Source organism: Stigmatopora nigra, chromosome 19 (genome assembly GCF_051989575.1).
Source record: "Stigmatopora nigra isolate UIUO_SnigA chromosome 19, RoL_Snig_1.1, whole genome shotgun sequence".
In the NCBI taxonomy this organism is placed as follows: Eukaryota; Metazoa; Chordata; class Actinopteri; order Syngnathiformes; family Syngnathidae; genus Stigmatopora; species Stigmatopora nigra.
The window spans coordinates 5,349,147-5,365,512 of record NC_135526.1 but is presented as its reverse complement, the minus strand read 5'-3'; the positions used below and the strand labels follow the sequence as shown (position 1 = coordinate 5,365,512).

The 16,366-nt window shown below is 36.9% G+C and overlaps 3 protein-coding genes across 4 annotated transcripts in view; 1 reads left to right on the top strand and 2 right to left on the bottom strand.

The window, feature by feature from the left end:
• Positions 1-368: 368 nt before the first annotated feature.
• Positions 369-5,904, bottom strand: tmem164 (transmembrane protein 164). The gene is made up of 6 exons (XM_077740021.1): positions 5,094-5,904; positions 2,616-2,665; positions 2,388-2,454; positions 2,164-2,242; positions 1,796-1,896; positions 369-1,440 (listed from the first exon to the last, which is right to left on the bottom strand). The coding sequence occupies exons 1-6, from the start codon at positions 5,520-5,522 to the stop codon at positions 1,234-1,236; spliced, it is 933 nt and encodes a 310-aa protein (XP_077596147.1). The 5' UTR covers positions 5,523-5,904; the 3' UTR covers positions 369-1,233.
• A 1,422-nt stretch (positions 5,905-7,326) lies between these two features.
• gabrb4 (gamma-aminobutyric acid type A receptor subunit beta4) overlaps positions 7,327-16,366 on the top strand; it is a 91,135-nt gene continuing 82,095 nt past the window's right edge. The window contains exon 1 of the mRNA XM_077740576.1: positions 7,327-7,494. The gene's annotated coding sequence lies outside the window, so the exon portion shown is untranslated. The remainder of the gene's footprint in view (positions 7,495-16,366) is intronic.
• Positions 12,147-16,366, bottom strand: part of gabra3 (gamma-aminobutyric acid type A receptor subunit alpha3) — a 38,036-nt gene continuing 33,816 nt past the window's right edge. The window contains exons 10-11 of one of the 2 annotated variants that reach the window (XM_077740578.1): positions 14,250-14,288; positions 12,147-14,110 (exon numbers count right to left, since the gene is read on the bottom strand). In XM_077740578.1, coding sequence (XP_077596704.1) covers positions 13,784-14,110; positions 14,250-14,288 — 366 coding nt within the window. In that variant the 3' untranslated portion in view covers positions 12,147-13,783. The remainder of the gene's footprint in view (positions 14,111-14,249; positions 14,289-16,366) is intronic. The other variant, XM_077740579.1, reaches the window with a different exon arrangement.

Below are 16,366 nucleotides of genomic sequence, written 5' to 3'. Positions count from 1 at the left end.
ATGTTTATTTCTTGTTATTTTCATTTAGGAATCTTTTACTCTGCTTTAGAAACTTGAAAATGTTGATGGAGGAAAAAACATGAAGTAGGAGAGCTAAAAATCCCACCCATGTAGAGCTAGAACCTTTCTTGAATTGCTGTTAGTGTGATAAGACTTGAAACAAGCATTTTTTTTATCATGATAGTAAGATCCCAACTGGAAAAAAAGCAAAAGTGATGCAAAAACAAAAAAAATAAATCCAAATGAGTTGGGGTGGGTGGAAGTATATATAGATGGGATATCTGAGTATGTAAGCAGTGGATGTGAAGATAATGTAGTTTTAAACATTGTTACATTTTAAAATCATTTATTCAATAAAAAAAGTCAACTCAAACAAGTCTTTTGTTTTATTTATGATGGATTTTTGGCACGGACACAAATGAACACCAGAACATCCGTGTTCAGGGATTTTTATTTGGACTGAACACATCAATATTATTAAATCTATGTCAACCTTTTGGTGTAAAATGGAACCTTTCCAACAATAAAAGCACATCACTGCAGACCAAGACTTTGAAGCAGCAAAGACATGCACATAGACCTTGTTTAACGGAAATAACTTTAATTAAAAACTACATATAATCCCTCAATAGTAAAAAAAAAATCCCTTTTTTTACATTGAAGTACAGTATACACACTGTACAATATGCTACACTGATGTTTGAAATGATAAGTAACATAACTGATGAAATACTAATATTTTCTGTTTATAAATAACAGAAAGTGACTTTAAATGAGTCATTCCCTTCTCACATCACATAAAAGCATTCTCATCAGTTATTAAAAAAACACTGATGACGCACACAAATTTACATTTACATTGTAAAACAAAAACGACACACTTGATACAAAATAAATGGCAGATAAATTCACTATCATATGACCTTTACCACATTTAAAAAAAATGACCGCAGCAGATCAGTGTTGGGCAGAGAAAGAAAGAAAAGAAAAAAAGGCAGCACGACTTGATTTCCTGCATATTTCTGGGGTGGGGGGGAAAAAGCTCTCGATATCAAAGCAGAGCACCAGAGAACCACCCAAAAATAATGACCCTCATAGCTTTAGGCGTGCAAATAGTGTCCGCACGTAGGCCGACGTGAATAAAATACCAGACGTGGGAGGGCATACGTCCCCCAAAAAATGTGCTAAAATTGCAGATAAAAGCAACTTAAAAAGGCAATGGGAGTGAAAGGCTCAGTCGAATTTCTTGCCGCGGAGTCGGAGTGTATCCAACAGGTGTTTGCACATGGGACCGGTGTGTTGCGAGAGGAGGGTCAGAACCTTTCCATGGATCAGGGTCAGGAGGGTCTGGTGGCCCGCCGCCCACACGCGGTACCACGGGCCGTAAAAGGGATCGGACACGGCCGGGCACAGCATGTTGTTGAGATTTACCTCGGTCACCTGCGGGGGTTTAGAATTTAGAACATGTTGTAGTTATGTTTTTGTTTATGTTTTGTTTAAGTCCATAGATTAAACATTAAAATGTGTCCAAATTTTCTTGTATTTTTAAAATGTATTTCCATTTTTTTTCCCCAAGTCAATATATGCATTAAAGATTTCACCCAAAGGTGTACTTTCCATTACATACATGATAGGACAAAAGTAGTAAAAAAAATATATATATACATTTTTTTTTGATTATCATTTTCATTAGAGCGACCAAAAAAGGTAGGGATAGAAAAATTAACTTTTTAAAAATAAAAAATAAAGAAAAAATGAAGTATGAACAGTCAGCCAGCAGAGGTCTCTTTCTTACCAGGCCAAGAATTTGCAAGAAGAGGAAGTGATAGAGGAAAAGGATGCCTGTGGAGAGCAGCGCCCACCAGATGTCCCCCAGGGGCTCAGGCTTGTACACACCTATCACAATGAAGCACACACCATAAACGAATACATTTGTTTGCAAGGACTGAAAAATAAATTAGCATCTGGGTTGAAAAGCTTCTGTTTTTAGCCCTATACTGCATTGCAGCGAGAGGATAGGATGTCAAACTGGCTTTTCCTGTTTTACCCACAATTAGATTTGAACCATCCTTGCAAGCAAAAGGGTATCAAATGCCTTAATATTGTGTTAGGAAAAACCTTATTGTGCTCCATGAACGCCAAGGGGAAAGAAAGATACCTTACCTCCTTTCCTGAAAAGGTAAAGTGGCACCAAATACAGCATGAAGTGCTGAATGTAGTAAATCTCCTTTTCAAATGGAAGCTAAAGAAAAAGAGACAGAGAAGCAATCACAAGCGTCACTGTAATGTTTTGTATTGGACATGGACAGCGCATATGGCTACTCATGCAGGCTCAGACAGCATAGTCGAGTCTACAAATAAAATAAAGTGCCGTGACGGTTCCTTACTAGTCTGGTGTTGACCACCGGGAACATTAAAGCCAAGAGCGCCCCATTCAACATATGGACCTGCAGCCTAAAAACACACAAAAAATTGTGATACTGCACTCATATTGACTTGAATTGGATTGAACAAGTGTTTTCTAAAGGGGCATTTTAACTGTTTAGAGTTCTATAAGCATGAGATACACAATGAGGAACATTTTAATGATGAGTATTATATGTTAATGAGCTCACCTAAACACAACCATTGCAGTTTTACAAGGTGGGCAGGCCAGTAGAAAGATCTATGAAACAGAAACACAAATGAAGTTACACACTCGTGTTATATTCATAAAAATGTGGAAAGGGTGACGACATAATGCGGATTTTAACACGTGAACGACAAAGTCAAGTGAAATGAGAGGGAGACAAAAGAGCTTTCAGGATTGCAGAAAAATGGAATAGGTTAAAGCTTCAATTATGTATGTCACATATGTTGTGGATGAGACTTCTAGTACTGTCAATGGCAGTCAGTTATAAGCAAATTTTTATGCTGTGGCCATTATACACTTTCCTACCAAATGGCAGTTTTTTTCCCCTCTTCTTTTCCCCCCCATAAGAGATTACAGTATGAAATGGATTTCATGCAAATGAATAGACAAGCTGCTTCCGAATAAGAAGCTCTTGACTAAGTAAAGATGTTTGCACGCTTGCTTTGAAACTTTGAAACGGACTGCTTAAAGATTCATGTGTCACTACCGGTACGTTTGTCAAAAAAAAAAATGATATGCGATATAGAGAGGTAGATTTTTTTTATTTATTTTTTGGCAAGCATAATCTGTCTCTTCCAAGTGACGCGTGCCAAAGCCAGATTGAGATAATGTGATAACTACCATTAATCCCTTGCTAGGCTTCTGCCGTGTGCAGTGGTGATATTATTTCAAGTGTGTAAGTGTATGTGGGTTCAGTTAGAATAACACTTCTGAAACATACAAATGCTAAAACACCCCCAAAAAAGGACTATTTGGAATTTACATGAAACATTTTGTCAGTAAGTACTAGAGTGTAAAAGTGTATATGTGAATAACTGGTAGGTGACAAAGACACCAAGTGTCCTGGACGAAGAAAGTACAGTGAGGTATTACGTAAATTAACCACACTGTTACGCCACGTTCCGGTAAAAGTCTGAACATATGCAAATGGTTTGTTACCGATTTGCAACAATAAGACTTTAGAGGAATTATTAACCATGTTCATCACGACTTTGCATAGTGCCAGTAAACAATTTATCCACTTTATGTCCACAAGCGTGAGCGTTGGGAAACTATCCGTGATGGTGCTGACGTTGCATTAAAGACACAATTAACTTTATGAGCTGTATCCCCTGATTAATTTTACAACTAAAACATAAATGCTCAGAGTTCTGTTCCATTCAGTGATCATCGGCACCCCGAATTGGTTGAAATGGTAAAAGTAATGGAAGTAATACTGTCTAGACAGCTTCAACTAAAGTACTATATGCAGTTTATTTGGTATATTTAAAGTCATAATGGAGGTCAAAATAGAGTACCAGTTAAAAGCTTACAAGGGCCAACTTGAAATGCCAAAAGGTTCAGGTTTTAAAATGATTCCTTTTTATTTTCAAGTTTTAACTCATTGGTTGCCATTGGTGCTTATAGACGTCCAATTTATTTTGACTGGAAGTTTTGTCAGATTTTGACCCCTAAATTAAAGGGGATGCACTGTTTAATGGACTACCTCCACCTAGTGTTCAAACTGAGGAGTACAACAATGTAGGTTTACTCAGGCTTCTTGTGCGGGCCATGTTGACTTTAACCTTGTACTTATATTTGTACTTTAATGCTATACTCTGACAAAAGGTTAAAATGACAAAAATCTAGTCCATTTGAACAAAAAAATCATTCTTGAGGACGTTAAGGAACATTTTAGAAAATAAAATGAGAGCGTACAAAAACAAAGAAAAGCGAAAAATAAGAGTAAAGTCTAGAGTTTCGACTTAGATGGAACCTGGATAACATGGGGAGAAAGGTCAGGTGATAACTACTTCACAATTGCCCTGGTAAAAAGACAATTCCAGCTATATATACCTTTTTATACCCCGGCAAGCCCAAGTATTAAAAAATAAAAATAGCTGCGTTGCCAAAAGTTCTCACGTTACAACTCTTTTACTTGAAGTAAGACAAACTCACACAGAATGTATAGCAGAATGAGGAAAAGTGCCACTAGATAGTTGTCCATCATTTTCAATGACACAGGAAAGTGTTAAGATTTACAAAGCAAACAATACATTGTTTGACAATAACAGTAAATAGATATTCTGGATTGTCAGGTTATGGACTACAGTGGGTTGGACTATCCTCTTTTTTATTCAGAAGAGATTTGAAGAAGTTAAAAAAAGATATTGCAACAAAAAAAACAATCTGAAGATGGGAAGTAGTTAGGGAGAACTTTCACTCTGAATGAGGAAGAATTAAAAAAAACTGCTGTAGACATTGTGGTATGTAAATGTATCATTTGAAGTTACGTAGAAAACCTTTGCATGCCATTTGTGACACCACAAATATGTTTCGTTGGAAGTGATGTTTTGGCAAGTGCTTCTTCTCATTGTTTGTTCTGATTGGGCATCCTTCAATATTACATATGAATAATAATACATTTGTCAACGTAGTCAAGAGGAGAATCCAGAGTGTTGTGATTTCCTCCCATCCTTACCTGGATCATGGTCACCACATGGCATGGATTCAGCAGGTAGATCACAGTCTTGGTGGCGAATTTGAAGCCCACCTCCACTCCAAAAGTCATGCATAGTGCTACAAGCAACAAGTTCTTGCCAAGACTATCCTCCTTTGACCTTGTGCACTCTTTACTCACTACTTTAAGATCTTTGTGGATGTTTATTTTCTTCAATGCCACGCTAATCTCCACGATGGAGATGAGAAGAACCACCAGACTTTCACTGACGCGCTGCTGGGGCGCGAGGAAGGCGGCGCATTCAGGACCCCCGTTGCCTTCAAACTTCGGGTCCACCCCGCCGTAGACCCAATCTAAGAGGCTGTATATGTTATACCTGGACATGTTCCTCTTCTCGTTGTACGAACAAGACGGGATACGCGACGACGCACTGACTTCTTGGCGAAACATGAACTGCAAGATTTCCTTTTGGCAATAGGTGGAGAGGAAGACATGCACGGGCCGCCTTGCCCCGTCTCGGCTAGCTAATTAGCCAAACCTCTTCCTCCTCCTCCGGATTTGAAGCGGATGATGACAAAGTTCCACCTAGCCGGCTGCAGCAGGCAGTCGCTATCATCAAGACGACTAGATAGATGCGCCGCCGGGAAAGCTGCAGCCTCATGCAATACTCTTAACTGATGTTGACATTATTGAAGGCAAACGTGCATGTTGTTGTCAGAAACCTGAGCCCGATTGAGCGACATCATCGGTGTCGATGAGCTAGCTTGTAGCTATCCTAGCTACCAAACTGCCCCACCCCTCTCCTGTGTAAACCCCGAATTTTGTCTCTCAGATTTAGCTGCAATATTATTGGCCATGGCGAACCGTGCTGCATTCACTGTACGTTTGAAATCTGGAACTCATTTATATGTATAGTAATGACCATGTGTGGGCGTTTCCCCTATCAATGGGTAGTAAATAATTGGTAATCTGAGAATTTAAGATCAGACAACTCACCCATTTTAATGCATTGATACAAAGACATGCTTAGACATTCAATACCCTTTCTGAACCATCTACCCACCTCCATCTCAAGGGAGATAGACTGATGAGCAAGGTTACTGTACTGCTGGTGTCCTCCCAATGCATGATTTATGTTTAAATTCATGTCCTTGACCAAGCCAATGAGGTAAATGAGGGCCTTGCAAGAGTGAAAAAAGAGTCCTACTTTGTGCATGAAAGGGTTACATTGTGTATTTTTTCCCATTCCCTTGGAGGTAAAAATGTAACTAAAATGTCAGTATGTTTCCATTCTTAAAGCATGTTAACTGCAGCCAATAAATAGTGTGAATTCTTATGGCCAGATGTCCTTGTAAATAACATTTTTAAAACAGTTTATTGTATTGGGGTTTACTAGCACAGCTGTCATGAGTGCATATTTTACAGTACAGTAAATGGATTTCATGAGGTGAAGTAACATTTTCAAGTCTATTTTTTTCATGCTTATACCTGTTTTGAATTCCAGTCTGAAATGTTTGCCCTTCTTTTTTTCCTGTTTTTTGAACTCTCTGCAACTGCTCACAGTCTTCTGTATGAAGTAATTATTTTCAAGCAGTTACTTTTATTGTGAACTTGTCATCTTTCACATGATCCCTGCACTCCAGTTATTTCCCTGGTTTATGGTTATGACATTACGAGGCAATTTCAAGCAGACATAATGGGAAGCCATCAAACACACGTTTGAGTAGGTCTGAGAGAATGAAACAATTTCAACAAGGCAATTATTTTCATTTAATGGATATTAAGACAGTAGCTTCATTTGAGAGCGATACCAAACATGAACAAACAGTCCCAGTTCAAATAGAAGTCATGGAAAATAGTGAAAAAATGCATTTTCAATGTTTGCACATGGAAATACATACAAACCACTGTGGCTATTAAACTGTAAAACCTTCAATTCACGCTAAAATGCTAAAAAATGAAATATAGTTATGAGATAGTAAATATATTTAATGCTAGTATAATTCTAGCAACCGCAAGAGCAAGTATTTGACCTTTTTTTTCTTTTTACAATGTACTCTTACTCCTCTTTCTATAATACGACAAAAATGGTGACACTATCTTCTTTTTTTTTTAAATCCTAGTCAAAGCAAAATAAATAAGTAAATAAATGGACCAATCCGAGTTGTCTATGTATGATTGGCATGAAAACTATGCAGGGTTTCCCCTGTAGATCCAGGAAGTTGGAGCTTTGGATGCATATCATTATTTCCTTATCAATCTCACCTGTTTGTCAGACATGGCATCCTGTCCATTTCGATTTGTTTGCTTATCAATTTGAGCCGTTCTTCTTGGTCGATTCTTCCCCGTCTGTGGAGCTACGCTGCTGGAAAATCCGATTTGTTGATGAAATTGGATCACCAAGCTCTGCTATCCATCAATGGCAAGTGACCAGATTAAATTTCTTGCAATAGTTTATACTGTGGTATGAATGAAAACATGCAGGGGACTGACAGCCATGTTGCTTGGGCTTTTGGCCTTGCTAGTTGTTTTTGTTTTTACTTTATATGTGTTGCATGCATAGACAGATGAACAACAGTTTATGATTAATTCAACCATATTCATTTTTACTTATTGCACCAATTGATTATTAAATGAATTGCTAAATATTTTGGTAATTTGTGAATGGTTTAGAGACATTGCTGACTTCCATATGGCCAAATACTCTTTTTGAGCCTGTAAATAGTATTTTTGTGTTTATTTATTCATCATTGTATTTATTATACTATTTATAGAAAGGAGTCATGTTAAGATTTTCATTTATATATCTGTATGTCATATTTTTTTGTTGACTTGCTTCTGCTTTGAGCTGTAACTTTGACACTTATAGAAAAACCTTTAAAAAAAACCACTACTTCATTCATATTTGTCAAAGGTAAACCTAAAAATGTGCAGAATAATTAGAAATAACTAATGTTGTTCCTCAAGGCAGCAATTCCACATCACATCTTATTGCGTGAAACCTTACCCCTCTTTTACTTGTTACAACATTTGCAACTTTAATATTAAAAGCACAGTTTATAATGTGCATGCTTTATCCCGGGTCCATCGGTGTAATGTGAAATAGTCGTAAATATTGTAGCTCGCATATTGCTCATGAAAAATTCAAAGAACTTTTTGTGTTTGGTTTGTTCCCAGTAGGAAGCTTTCACACTACACGGTGTGCTTTAATAAATTAATCATCGTCAAGCTCTGCTAAACGCTCGTTACGCACAAACAGACAACAGCAAATACCTTTCGGAGAAAATGTACCTCTCTGATCACTCCGACGTGTTCCCAAGGAAAAAAAAAAAATAAAAACATTGGGCTCCAAGCCAAAATACAACATCCTTTTATTTCAATTTCCGTTTGCTACATCTCATTACAGTAAGTAAGCACATGAACCAGAGAAGTCAACATACAGTTCAGTCATTGAGCACAAAAAGAGCCACTTCCCAACAACAATACAGTGTCCTCTACTAGGGATGTCCCCGATCGGAAATCGGATTGGAATTTATCAGAAATCGGATTGGAATCTATCGAAAAAATTGTTTTTTTTCTCTTCAATTTAGCTGCTATTGATTGCGAGAGGTGTCCAATCCCTAGTCAAATTGGATTGGACGCTCCTCGCCGTCAAATGCAGTTATCACTCCCTATGACAGGTCATGAGTTAAGAGAACACCTAAAAAAGTGATCTATGATTATAATGCAAATATATTTTTATATTGTCATTATTGAAACAAAACTTCCAGTAAAAAAATCACAACTAGAACAGGTCAATTCATCCCAGTTTTTTAAAGACATTTTTTAAATTTGCAGCCTTATTTTGGTGCCGCACAGCTGAAAAAAAGTACTTGCAATTATTTTTTTGCGAGATTGAAATCCACATTTTATCTGATTATAATGTTGCGATAGCTCTTTTGAAATTGGGTGGTCCAAAAGACAAGATTATCCAAATTGGGCGACTCGGAGTCACCAGCAACAATACACGATGGGGACATCCCTATCCACTACAGTGTGGTCCCGGGGCCGTGTTTTTGGGGGAGGTCTTTTATGGCTCAATGTGTAGAGAGAGAGACATGCAGTGGAATTGCAGGAGAGAGAACACAGCATGTACAACTCTGCTTGCAAACAGCTGCTAATTCACAGTTAAGTTTCCATCAAAAGTGCACACAAGGTAGGGAGGGATCTCCTAAGTAGTATCTAGCCCACGTGGTTAAAACACCATAACACGCAGTGTTACAGAGCTGAATGTTAGACAGTATCCGTTTGAAAAATAAACGACATGACGTATCCATATTCACAGACTATTGGAAGTGATTCCACAATATCTACAAATTCACATAGTTACATTTTCCTCAGCTATCAAGTATTGTTGTATACCTTACTATTTTGTATATGGTACTCTAGCCATTAATTAGAATTGCATCAAGATTTTCAAGAAGATGATCTCGTATGGATCCATTAAGCGGAATAGTGTCAATATGTTTACTTTTAAATATTGTCTTTTGGAGTGATGATATGGTTTGGGTTATAGTTAACTCTGGCCCTGCGAGAAGAAACATAACATAGCACATATATTGAAACTCAAAAGTTGTATTCATTTTTGTTAAAAATATTCAAAGCAAGTTAGGGTTGCATACAATTCTGGATATGTGAGTATTAATTGACAGCATAAAGTGACAAAAATATATTCCTGGCCATGTCCTTTCAAGGACCACAAATGTATACTGCATATGGCGAAGAAGGCAATGCTAGATTTTGCAGAAAAGGCTCATGTACCATGCTAGACTAAAGAAAATAGATGAAAAATTGGTCCATTCGGTAATTGCAGGTTTACATACAGTAATACATTTAAACACAGCGTTTTTAAATCTACCAACCCACAACAGGATCTTTTCATTCTGACATACCAAAAGATGTTATTCTAACATAGAGACATAATTTTCCTAGTTTGATTTGTTTGCCTGGACTGTAACTAGACTTGGAATTAATGGGCTGAGGGAGTGTTTTGGTGTAGTAAACAACCTTTTTGCTGCAATAGTTAAAAATAAACAAATGACTTTGCATCCTTTGCATCTAGTTGTAACCGCATAGCTCCCTATAATATGTACTCCATTTGCTCAATTCATCATAGGTATATGTACTCATATTTTGGAACTGTATGAGATGTTGTTAGTGTTGCAATTAAAGTTACTATTTAATGGTACAAGCAACTGTAGGTGGCACGTAAATGGATCTTTGGTTACAGCCTCAAATAAGCTTTAATGAGTTATATACAGTTAATCTGGGTATAAATTCAATGAATAACATTAAGTTGATGTATTTAAAAATATATCTTTTTTTTAACTGTCTTTGGAAATTAAAGTATATCTGAATACATGAAACATAGATTAAGAAAGGGTGAGAGCTTAATAATGGATTATTAAAATAAATGAGGTACTTTTGAACATTTTTAAGGTGGTTGTCACTTACATTACCTGCAATTGAAACACAAGAAGTAAAGGTACTTTTTGTATCGTGATAATAAAATGGGAAAAAAATGCAGATCAGCACGGGCGTTGACAGAAAATATGATCCATATATGCATTTTTTTTGAGTGATACTGTAATTGATCATCCATCATAAGAAATGGTTTACAATTCTGTCAATGAAGTTTTAGTGTAATCTTTGTCTTGCAATAAATACATAGATCCACTAGTCCCAAATCTTTTTTGATCCACTTAGACGACAAAAACTTGATGGAGATGGAATGGTTCATTTCAGTCCTTCGCAATGCATAATTAATAACCGAGTCGAATAATTTAAAATCCCTGCAGCCGTGGAGTTGCCCAGACCAAAGCAACTTGTCACAATACTACGACTTTACCAAATAGAATAAATACAGCTAATGATTGCAAAACCATTGGGCCATTTCTTAGATAGACACTGTTGAAATATTTTCTGAAAGTTGTGATCTAGGAACTTTATGAAGGATTATATTTGTTACTATGCTTCAGGTAAAGCCCACTCATGAAATCTGCATGCTTCCAAATGAGGGTAAAAGCACTTTCATAACCTTGTCGGTGTAAATGAACATTACATCCATATGTACAAATAATTGATGGCGTCTTTGGGACTGCGGTGGGACACCGATGAGTAAATTGGTTGAACCACAGGAACCAAAGCACTACTTAGCGTAATAGTGCATATATCGTTATGTGAGGTGGCATGTGAGGACAAACATGTACAGATTGTCAGGCATTAAACGTTTACTTACTCTGGGTTTATGTACTTCTGGAGATTATTTCAAAAGATAGTTGAAACAATATTCATGGTTCAAATCAGTTAAAAATATTTAGAACATTTTTGGAGATTAGTGTTTGTGAAAGATGTGTCATTTTAGTGTTGGTTAATAATGAATTGGGGTTAGTTAATGAGCACATTTTGCTACTACAAAACAAAGCTTGTACAAATGTAGACCATTAAAGTATTAAAATCCCAAGTTAAAAAAATGCTTAGTTTAGGCGAAAAATAACAAAAAAACCTTCCGCAAAGCAGATAAATATATGAGAAAATAGCCTATTTTTCTGAAGAAAAAAAATCTCAATGACAAATACAGAAGAAATGCAGTCTGAGATAATGTGGCTTTTTCTTATGACTATGTGAAAAGCACAGAAAAATAAAAGAAATAAATGCTGGATCCAACAATCGCTTTTGTGACATCAAACAGTAAGACTTCCACCTTCTACACAGAAGGGCAATTTTACAGAATGCCCTTATCACTATGTCGACCATCGCCATATAGCGCCACCATCTTCTCGTGTGTACTGCAGATTGTGTGTGTGTGTGTGTGTGCGCGATAATACCTTTTTTTTGTCCCCTTTATGTTCTCTGTATATGTTCACCAAGGCACTTGGCTCGTCTTTAATCAAACATAGTCAGCCAGCTAGAGCCAGTGGACTTGAAAATGCGCAGGCTGCCCCATGGGATGCGAAAGCAATTCCAGATGATACCGTCTTGGCTCTGATGAGATTCATCTTGAGCTGAAGGCCAGACACTGAGGATTATTAATGATGTTCCTATGGAACTATACAGGGCGGCCCCGTTGACCGGACCACGCTTAAGCGACCGTAGGACACTTCCTTAGGTGTCTTCCCGCCTGCATAATCTGTGTGTCTATGCATGCGTGCTCTAAATGTCTGTCTTGGCTGGTAAACCAAAATGACAACCTGAACTACATGCTTGCAAAACAGAGCTACACTGTTTTGCCAAAAAAAGACAAGCGGTGGAGAACAACAACAATGGATTACTCACAAGAGGAGACAGGGCCAGAGCTACTGTATGTAAGGGAAGCAAAAATAAATAAATAAAAGGCATCATCAACCTCCTCGACTATGAATTTGAACTACTTTGAGGAACAAAAACAAAGAAGTGTGTAGCCATAGTAGTGAAGCACTTCAAATGCATGAGTGGAGTTGTAAAATGTTTCCACTCATGCATAACTGCAGTAAATATGGGGTGGTTATTACCATTCTTTTTTTTGTCTGATTGGAGCAAAAATTTGACAAGCTTTTATTTCATTGGAAATGTGGTGTAATGCTATGAGTATACTGGTGAATTGTGTAAAAGGGCTATTCTCAGGAAATGTGAGTGGGGAAAAATGATGGTAACATAAGCAGGTCCACGCAGGATCACTCTCATACACACATACGCATAGGAATGTCATTTTATAATACCTTGTGATCACAAAATAATTCTGCCTTTACAATGATAATCAGAGGTTTGCATTACTTCTTTACTTGACGACACCATTGCAGCTAAACCTAATACAAGGCATGCATGCTTATTTTCAACCCTGATGTATTTTATTTCACATATTTTTGTGGTATCAGGGAAGGAAGGTTTCAGAAATAGTACTATCAAGATTTCAGGTTGCCCTGCTACTACATTAATAACCAGATATTATCTTTGGGAAGGCAGATTTCATGTTGGGTCACTTGAAATTAAATGTCGGAAATGTACACCATTTTTTTGGACATATTGAATTGGATTCTATGTGTTTTTTGGGGGGGAAAATTACTTTTTTTTTCTTTAAATACTAAATTACTGATTACTCAAATGGGAAGTCAGCCAATTCATTTTAAATAGCCAATGTACACGTTGCGCAGGATCGGTGATTTTTTTTTAAATTTTAATTTTAGTATCAGTGCAACACTAATCCTAAAAATGAAATGTACTGTACACAATGGTACCTTGACGGTGACCAAAACTCATTACTAGATATATACGATATAGTCTGTATTGTATATACATATTGTATACTCTTTTCCCCTATTGAAATAAATTGCATTGTCATTAATGCTTCACATAGTCCACATTATGAAAGAGAAATAGCACAGTTTAAATAAAAAAGAAAAAAGAAAAAATCAACTCATTGGCTGCCATCCACAAAGTTGAAGTCCAATACATTTGAACTGAGTTCCCAGTTCAAAAGGATTGGACGTTATCTATCAACAAAGTCATTTTGGAATGGACGGAAACGTCTGCGAATGAAACGCTCCTACCTGAAAATACACTGGAAAACCAAAGTACCACTGTATCGACACACGCGAAGGCACACACACGAAAAGATGTTTTTACGGCCTCCGGCGAACCTGTCTATCCTTTCTTTTTGATAAACCCAGCTTAAGACTGACTTTTTTGATCCAAATTCAATTGAGGTTGTTTGCCTCGATGATGGCGGGCTTTCTATTGACATATGTGGCCCAGTAGCCCAAGTTGAAGATGAAGAAAAGGATGGGGAAAATGATGCGCGATATCTTGTCCACTTTGCTCACTCGGTTGTACGACTTCTTGGCTTCTGTGTAGGGGTCATCCATTTTATGAAGGTACGAATGTTTGGTAGACGGCGGCACCGTGCCGGCGCTTTTAGAAATGGTGGTTAAACCTTGGTCCTTCGCCACGTTGATGGCGTAGGTCGTTCCCACAATGTTGAATGTGTTGTTGGCCTTTTTGGAGAGAGTTGCCGATTCTCTTCTCTGAAAAGAAGAGAAGGCAGCAAAGGTTGTGAGGAGAAAACGCAGCAGACTCCACAATACTTCCATTTGAACTCATAAAGAGGAAATAGAAGCAACACCACGAGACACGACACACACAAGAGCAAAACAAAAGCCTAACCATATCGTTAATCCTGGCCATGTTAGCCTGAAACGGTTCCTGAAAAGAAAAGTAGAAAAGAAAAAAAGTTTACCAATTATTTAAAAAAAAAAAAAAAAACACCCAACTTACATGCTCCATTCATCACTTTCTTGCTTGTACATTTTTTGACACAAGTTTTGATTGCAGGGGCGGAAAAAAAGTGGTCATGACTCCTATATTCAGCAGTGAAATGTTTTTAAATGTGCTGAAATTTGAGAAAAAAAATAAAGTTTGCATCCCTCGTGTGTAAAATTGCTGATTTGAGGAAAAAAAAAAAGGAAAAATAGCATTGCCTGGAGTCATGTCCAACAAATTGATGCCAGAAGTTAAGCTTCTTTAGGCAAAATAACTGACGGTTAAAAAAAATAAAATAAAAAACATAGCACAGGCGATATGATACAAAGTTGAGAAGAAGCCACCATCTTACAGCTCAGAAACCATTAAGGCATTCTCTGTTGGGAGAATGCTTCAGACTGTCATGTTAAATTTGCACAGGGATACACTTATTTACCAAACGCTAGCACGGGATGATTTCATAATCCCGACTGTCTTAAAATGGGCAAAACACAAAGACCATGTGGGAGAACAAGTAGGGCAACAAGATGGATCACCGCGCAACTTGTACTTTTTGTGAGAGGATGTAACTGTGTAAATATGTCCTTGCATCTCACATCTGTGAGAATTTAATTTAATTTGTGTTGTCTTCCAAGCCTAGCATTTACAATCTAAAACAGGGGTGATTTCATGTGGGCCGGACCATTTTAGATAAACTTAGACACTTTTTAGAAGTGGATTAAAATAACTTGATTAAAAGCCCTGAATATTCAGTTTTTTTTATAGATGTAAAACAATGTTTATTTTAGCTTTTTTAAATATATTTTTAGGTTTTTAAAAATGATTTTTGAACAAAAAACTGAAAAAATTGGATTCAATAATTACAATTATTGATTTAAAAGGGGGAAATCAGGAAATTGAATGTACATCTATACTCTATACTCTATACTCTATACTATAATTTGATCCTAAAACAGAAAGTCAGCAATCATGATTTTCTTTCTTGGGCCACACAAAGTGATGTGGCGGGCCAGACTTGGCCCACGGGCCGCCACTTTGACACATGTGATCTAAAAGAACACTATTTCTACAGTATATTTCTGTTTCAGTATTTCCATGTCTACTTTGAGGCCACAGTTTTCATGCTTAATGGCGGATCTCTTTATTATCAGTTCTCTTTGATAAATATTTTCATAAGCATACTAAAAAAGCCACAAAAAAAGAAAATTTGGCTTAAATGTGTTAAGGCAGTACAGTTTTATACACATTTCCAAATGTGCAATTCTACTGAAATAAACTGTAACGTTATCCCTTTTTCACAAAGTGAGCTCAAGGGTGGTGCTTAACACAACGCCGGCAATTTATTGGTCAATAGAGAATTGCCTGATGTAATTAACGATGCTTGACATCCTCTATTGTTGTCCTTTGCTTACTGTGGAAAATTTGTCTTTGTTGTTAAATTAACGACTGTCCCACTGGGATGATGAGGCCATGTTGTTTACATCGTTGACCCAGCTATCGGAATCCCTTCCAAACCGTCCTCTAGTGATCGAAACCACCCAGTGGACATTTTAAATGGTTAAAAAGACGATGAGAACGACGACCAGTTATTTTCCCTACAGATTTCCATTGGATTTAAAAAAAAAACTAAAATAAAGTAACTTGACACACCATTGCCCTCTAAATAACCAATGTCTTTTCCAGAACATTGAGCCATCTACACTGAATGTCTTATTTTGTATATCATACTGTGGATGGCTTACTCAGCAACAAATCTAACAGCTACTCTAATAGGCTATTTGACCTTAATGGTACAGTATATACAGTACCTGCAAGTCTAAATGACATTAGAAATGTTTTTTTTTCCTTGTAAACCCTTTTCTGCTTCTCCAAATTTGTTTTTTTCTGATATATTTTGTATAATTTTAAATCCATCTGTTAATCTGACAACAAAATTATTCTCATAAAACAAAAAAAATCGACTGTGTTTGATCCAAGCCTATTATGAAAACCGTAGTCTAAATATTTTCTGACAAAGATTG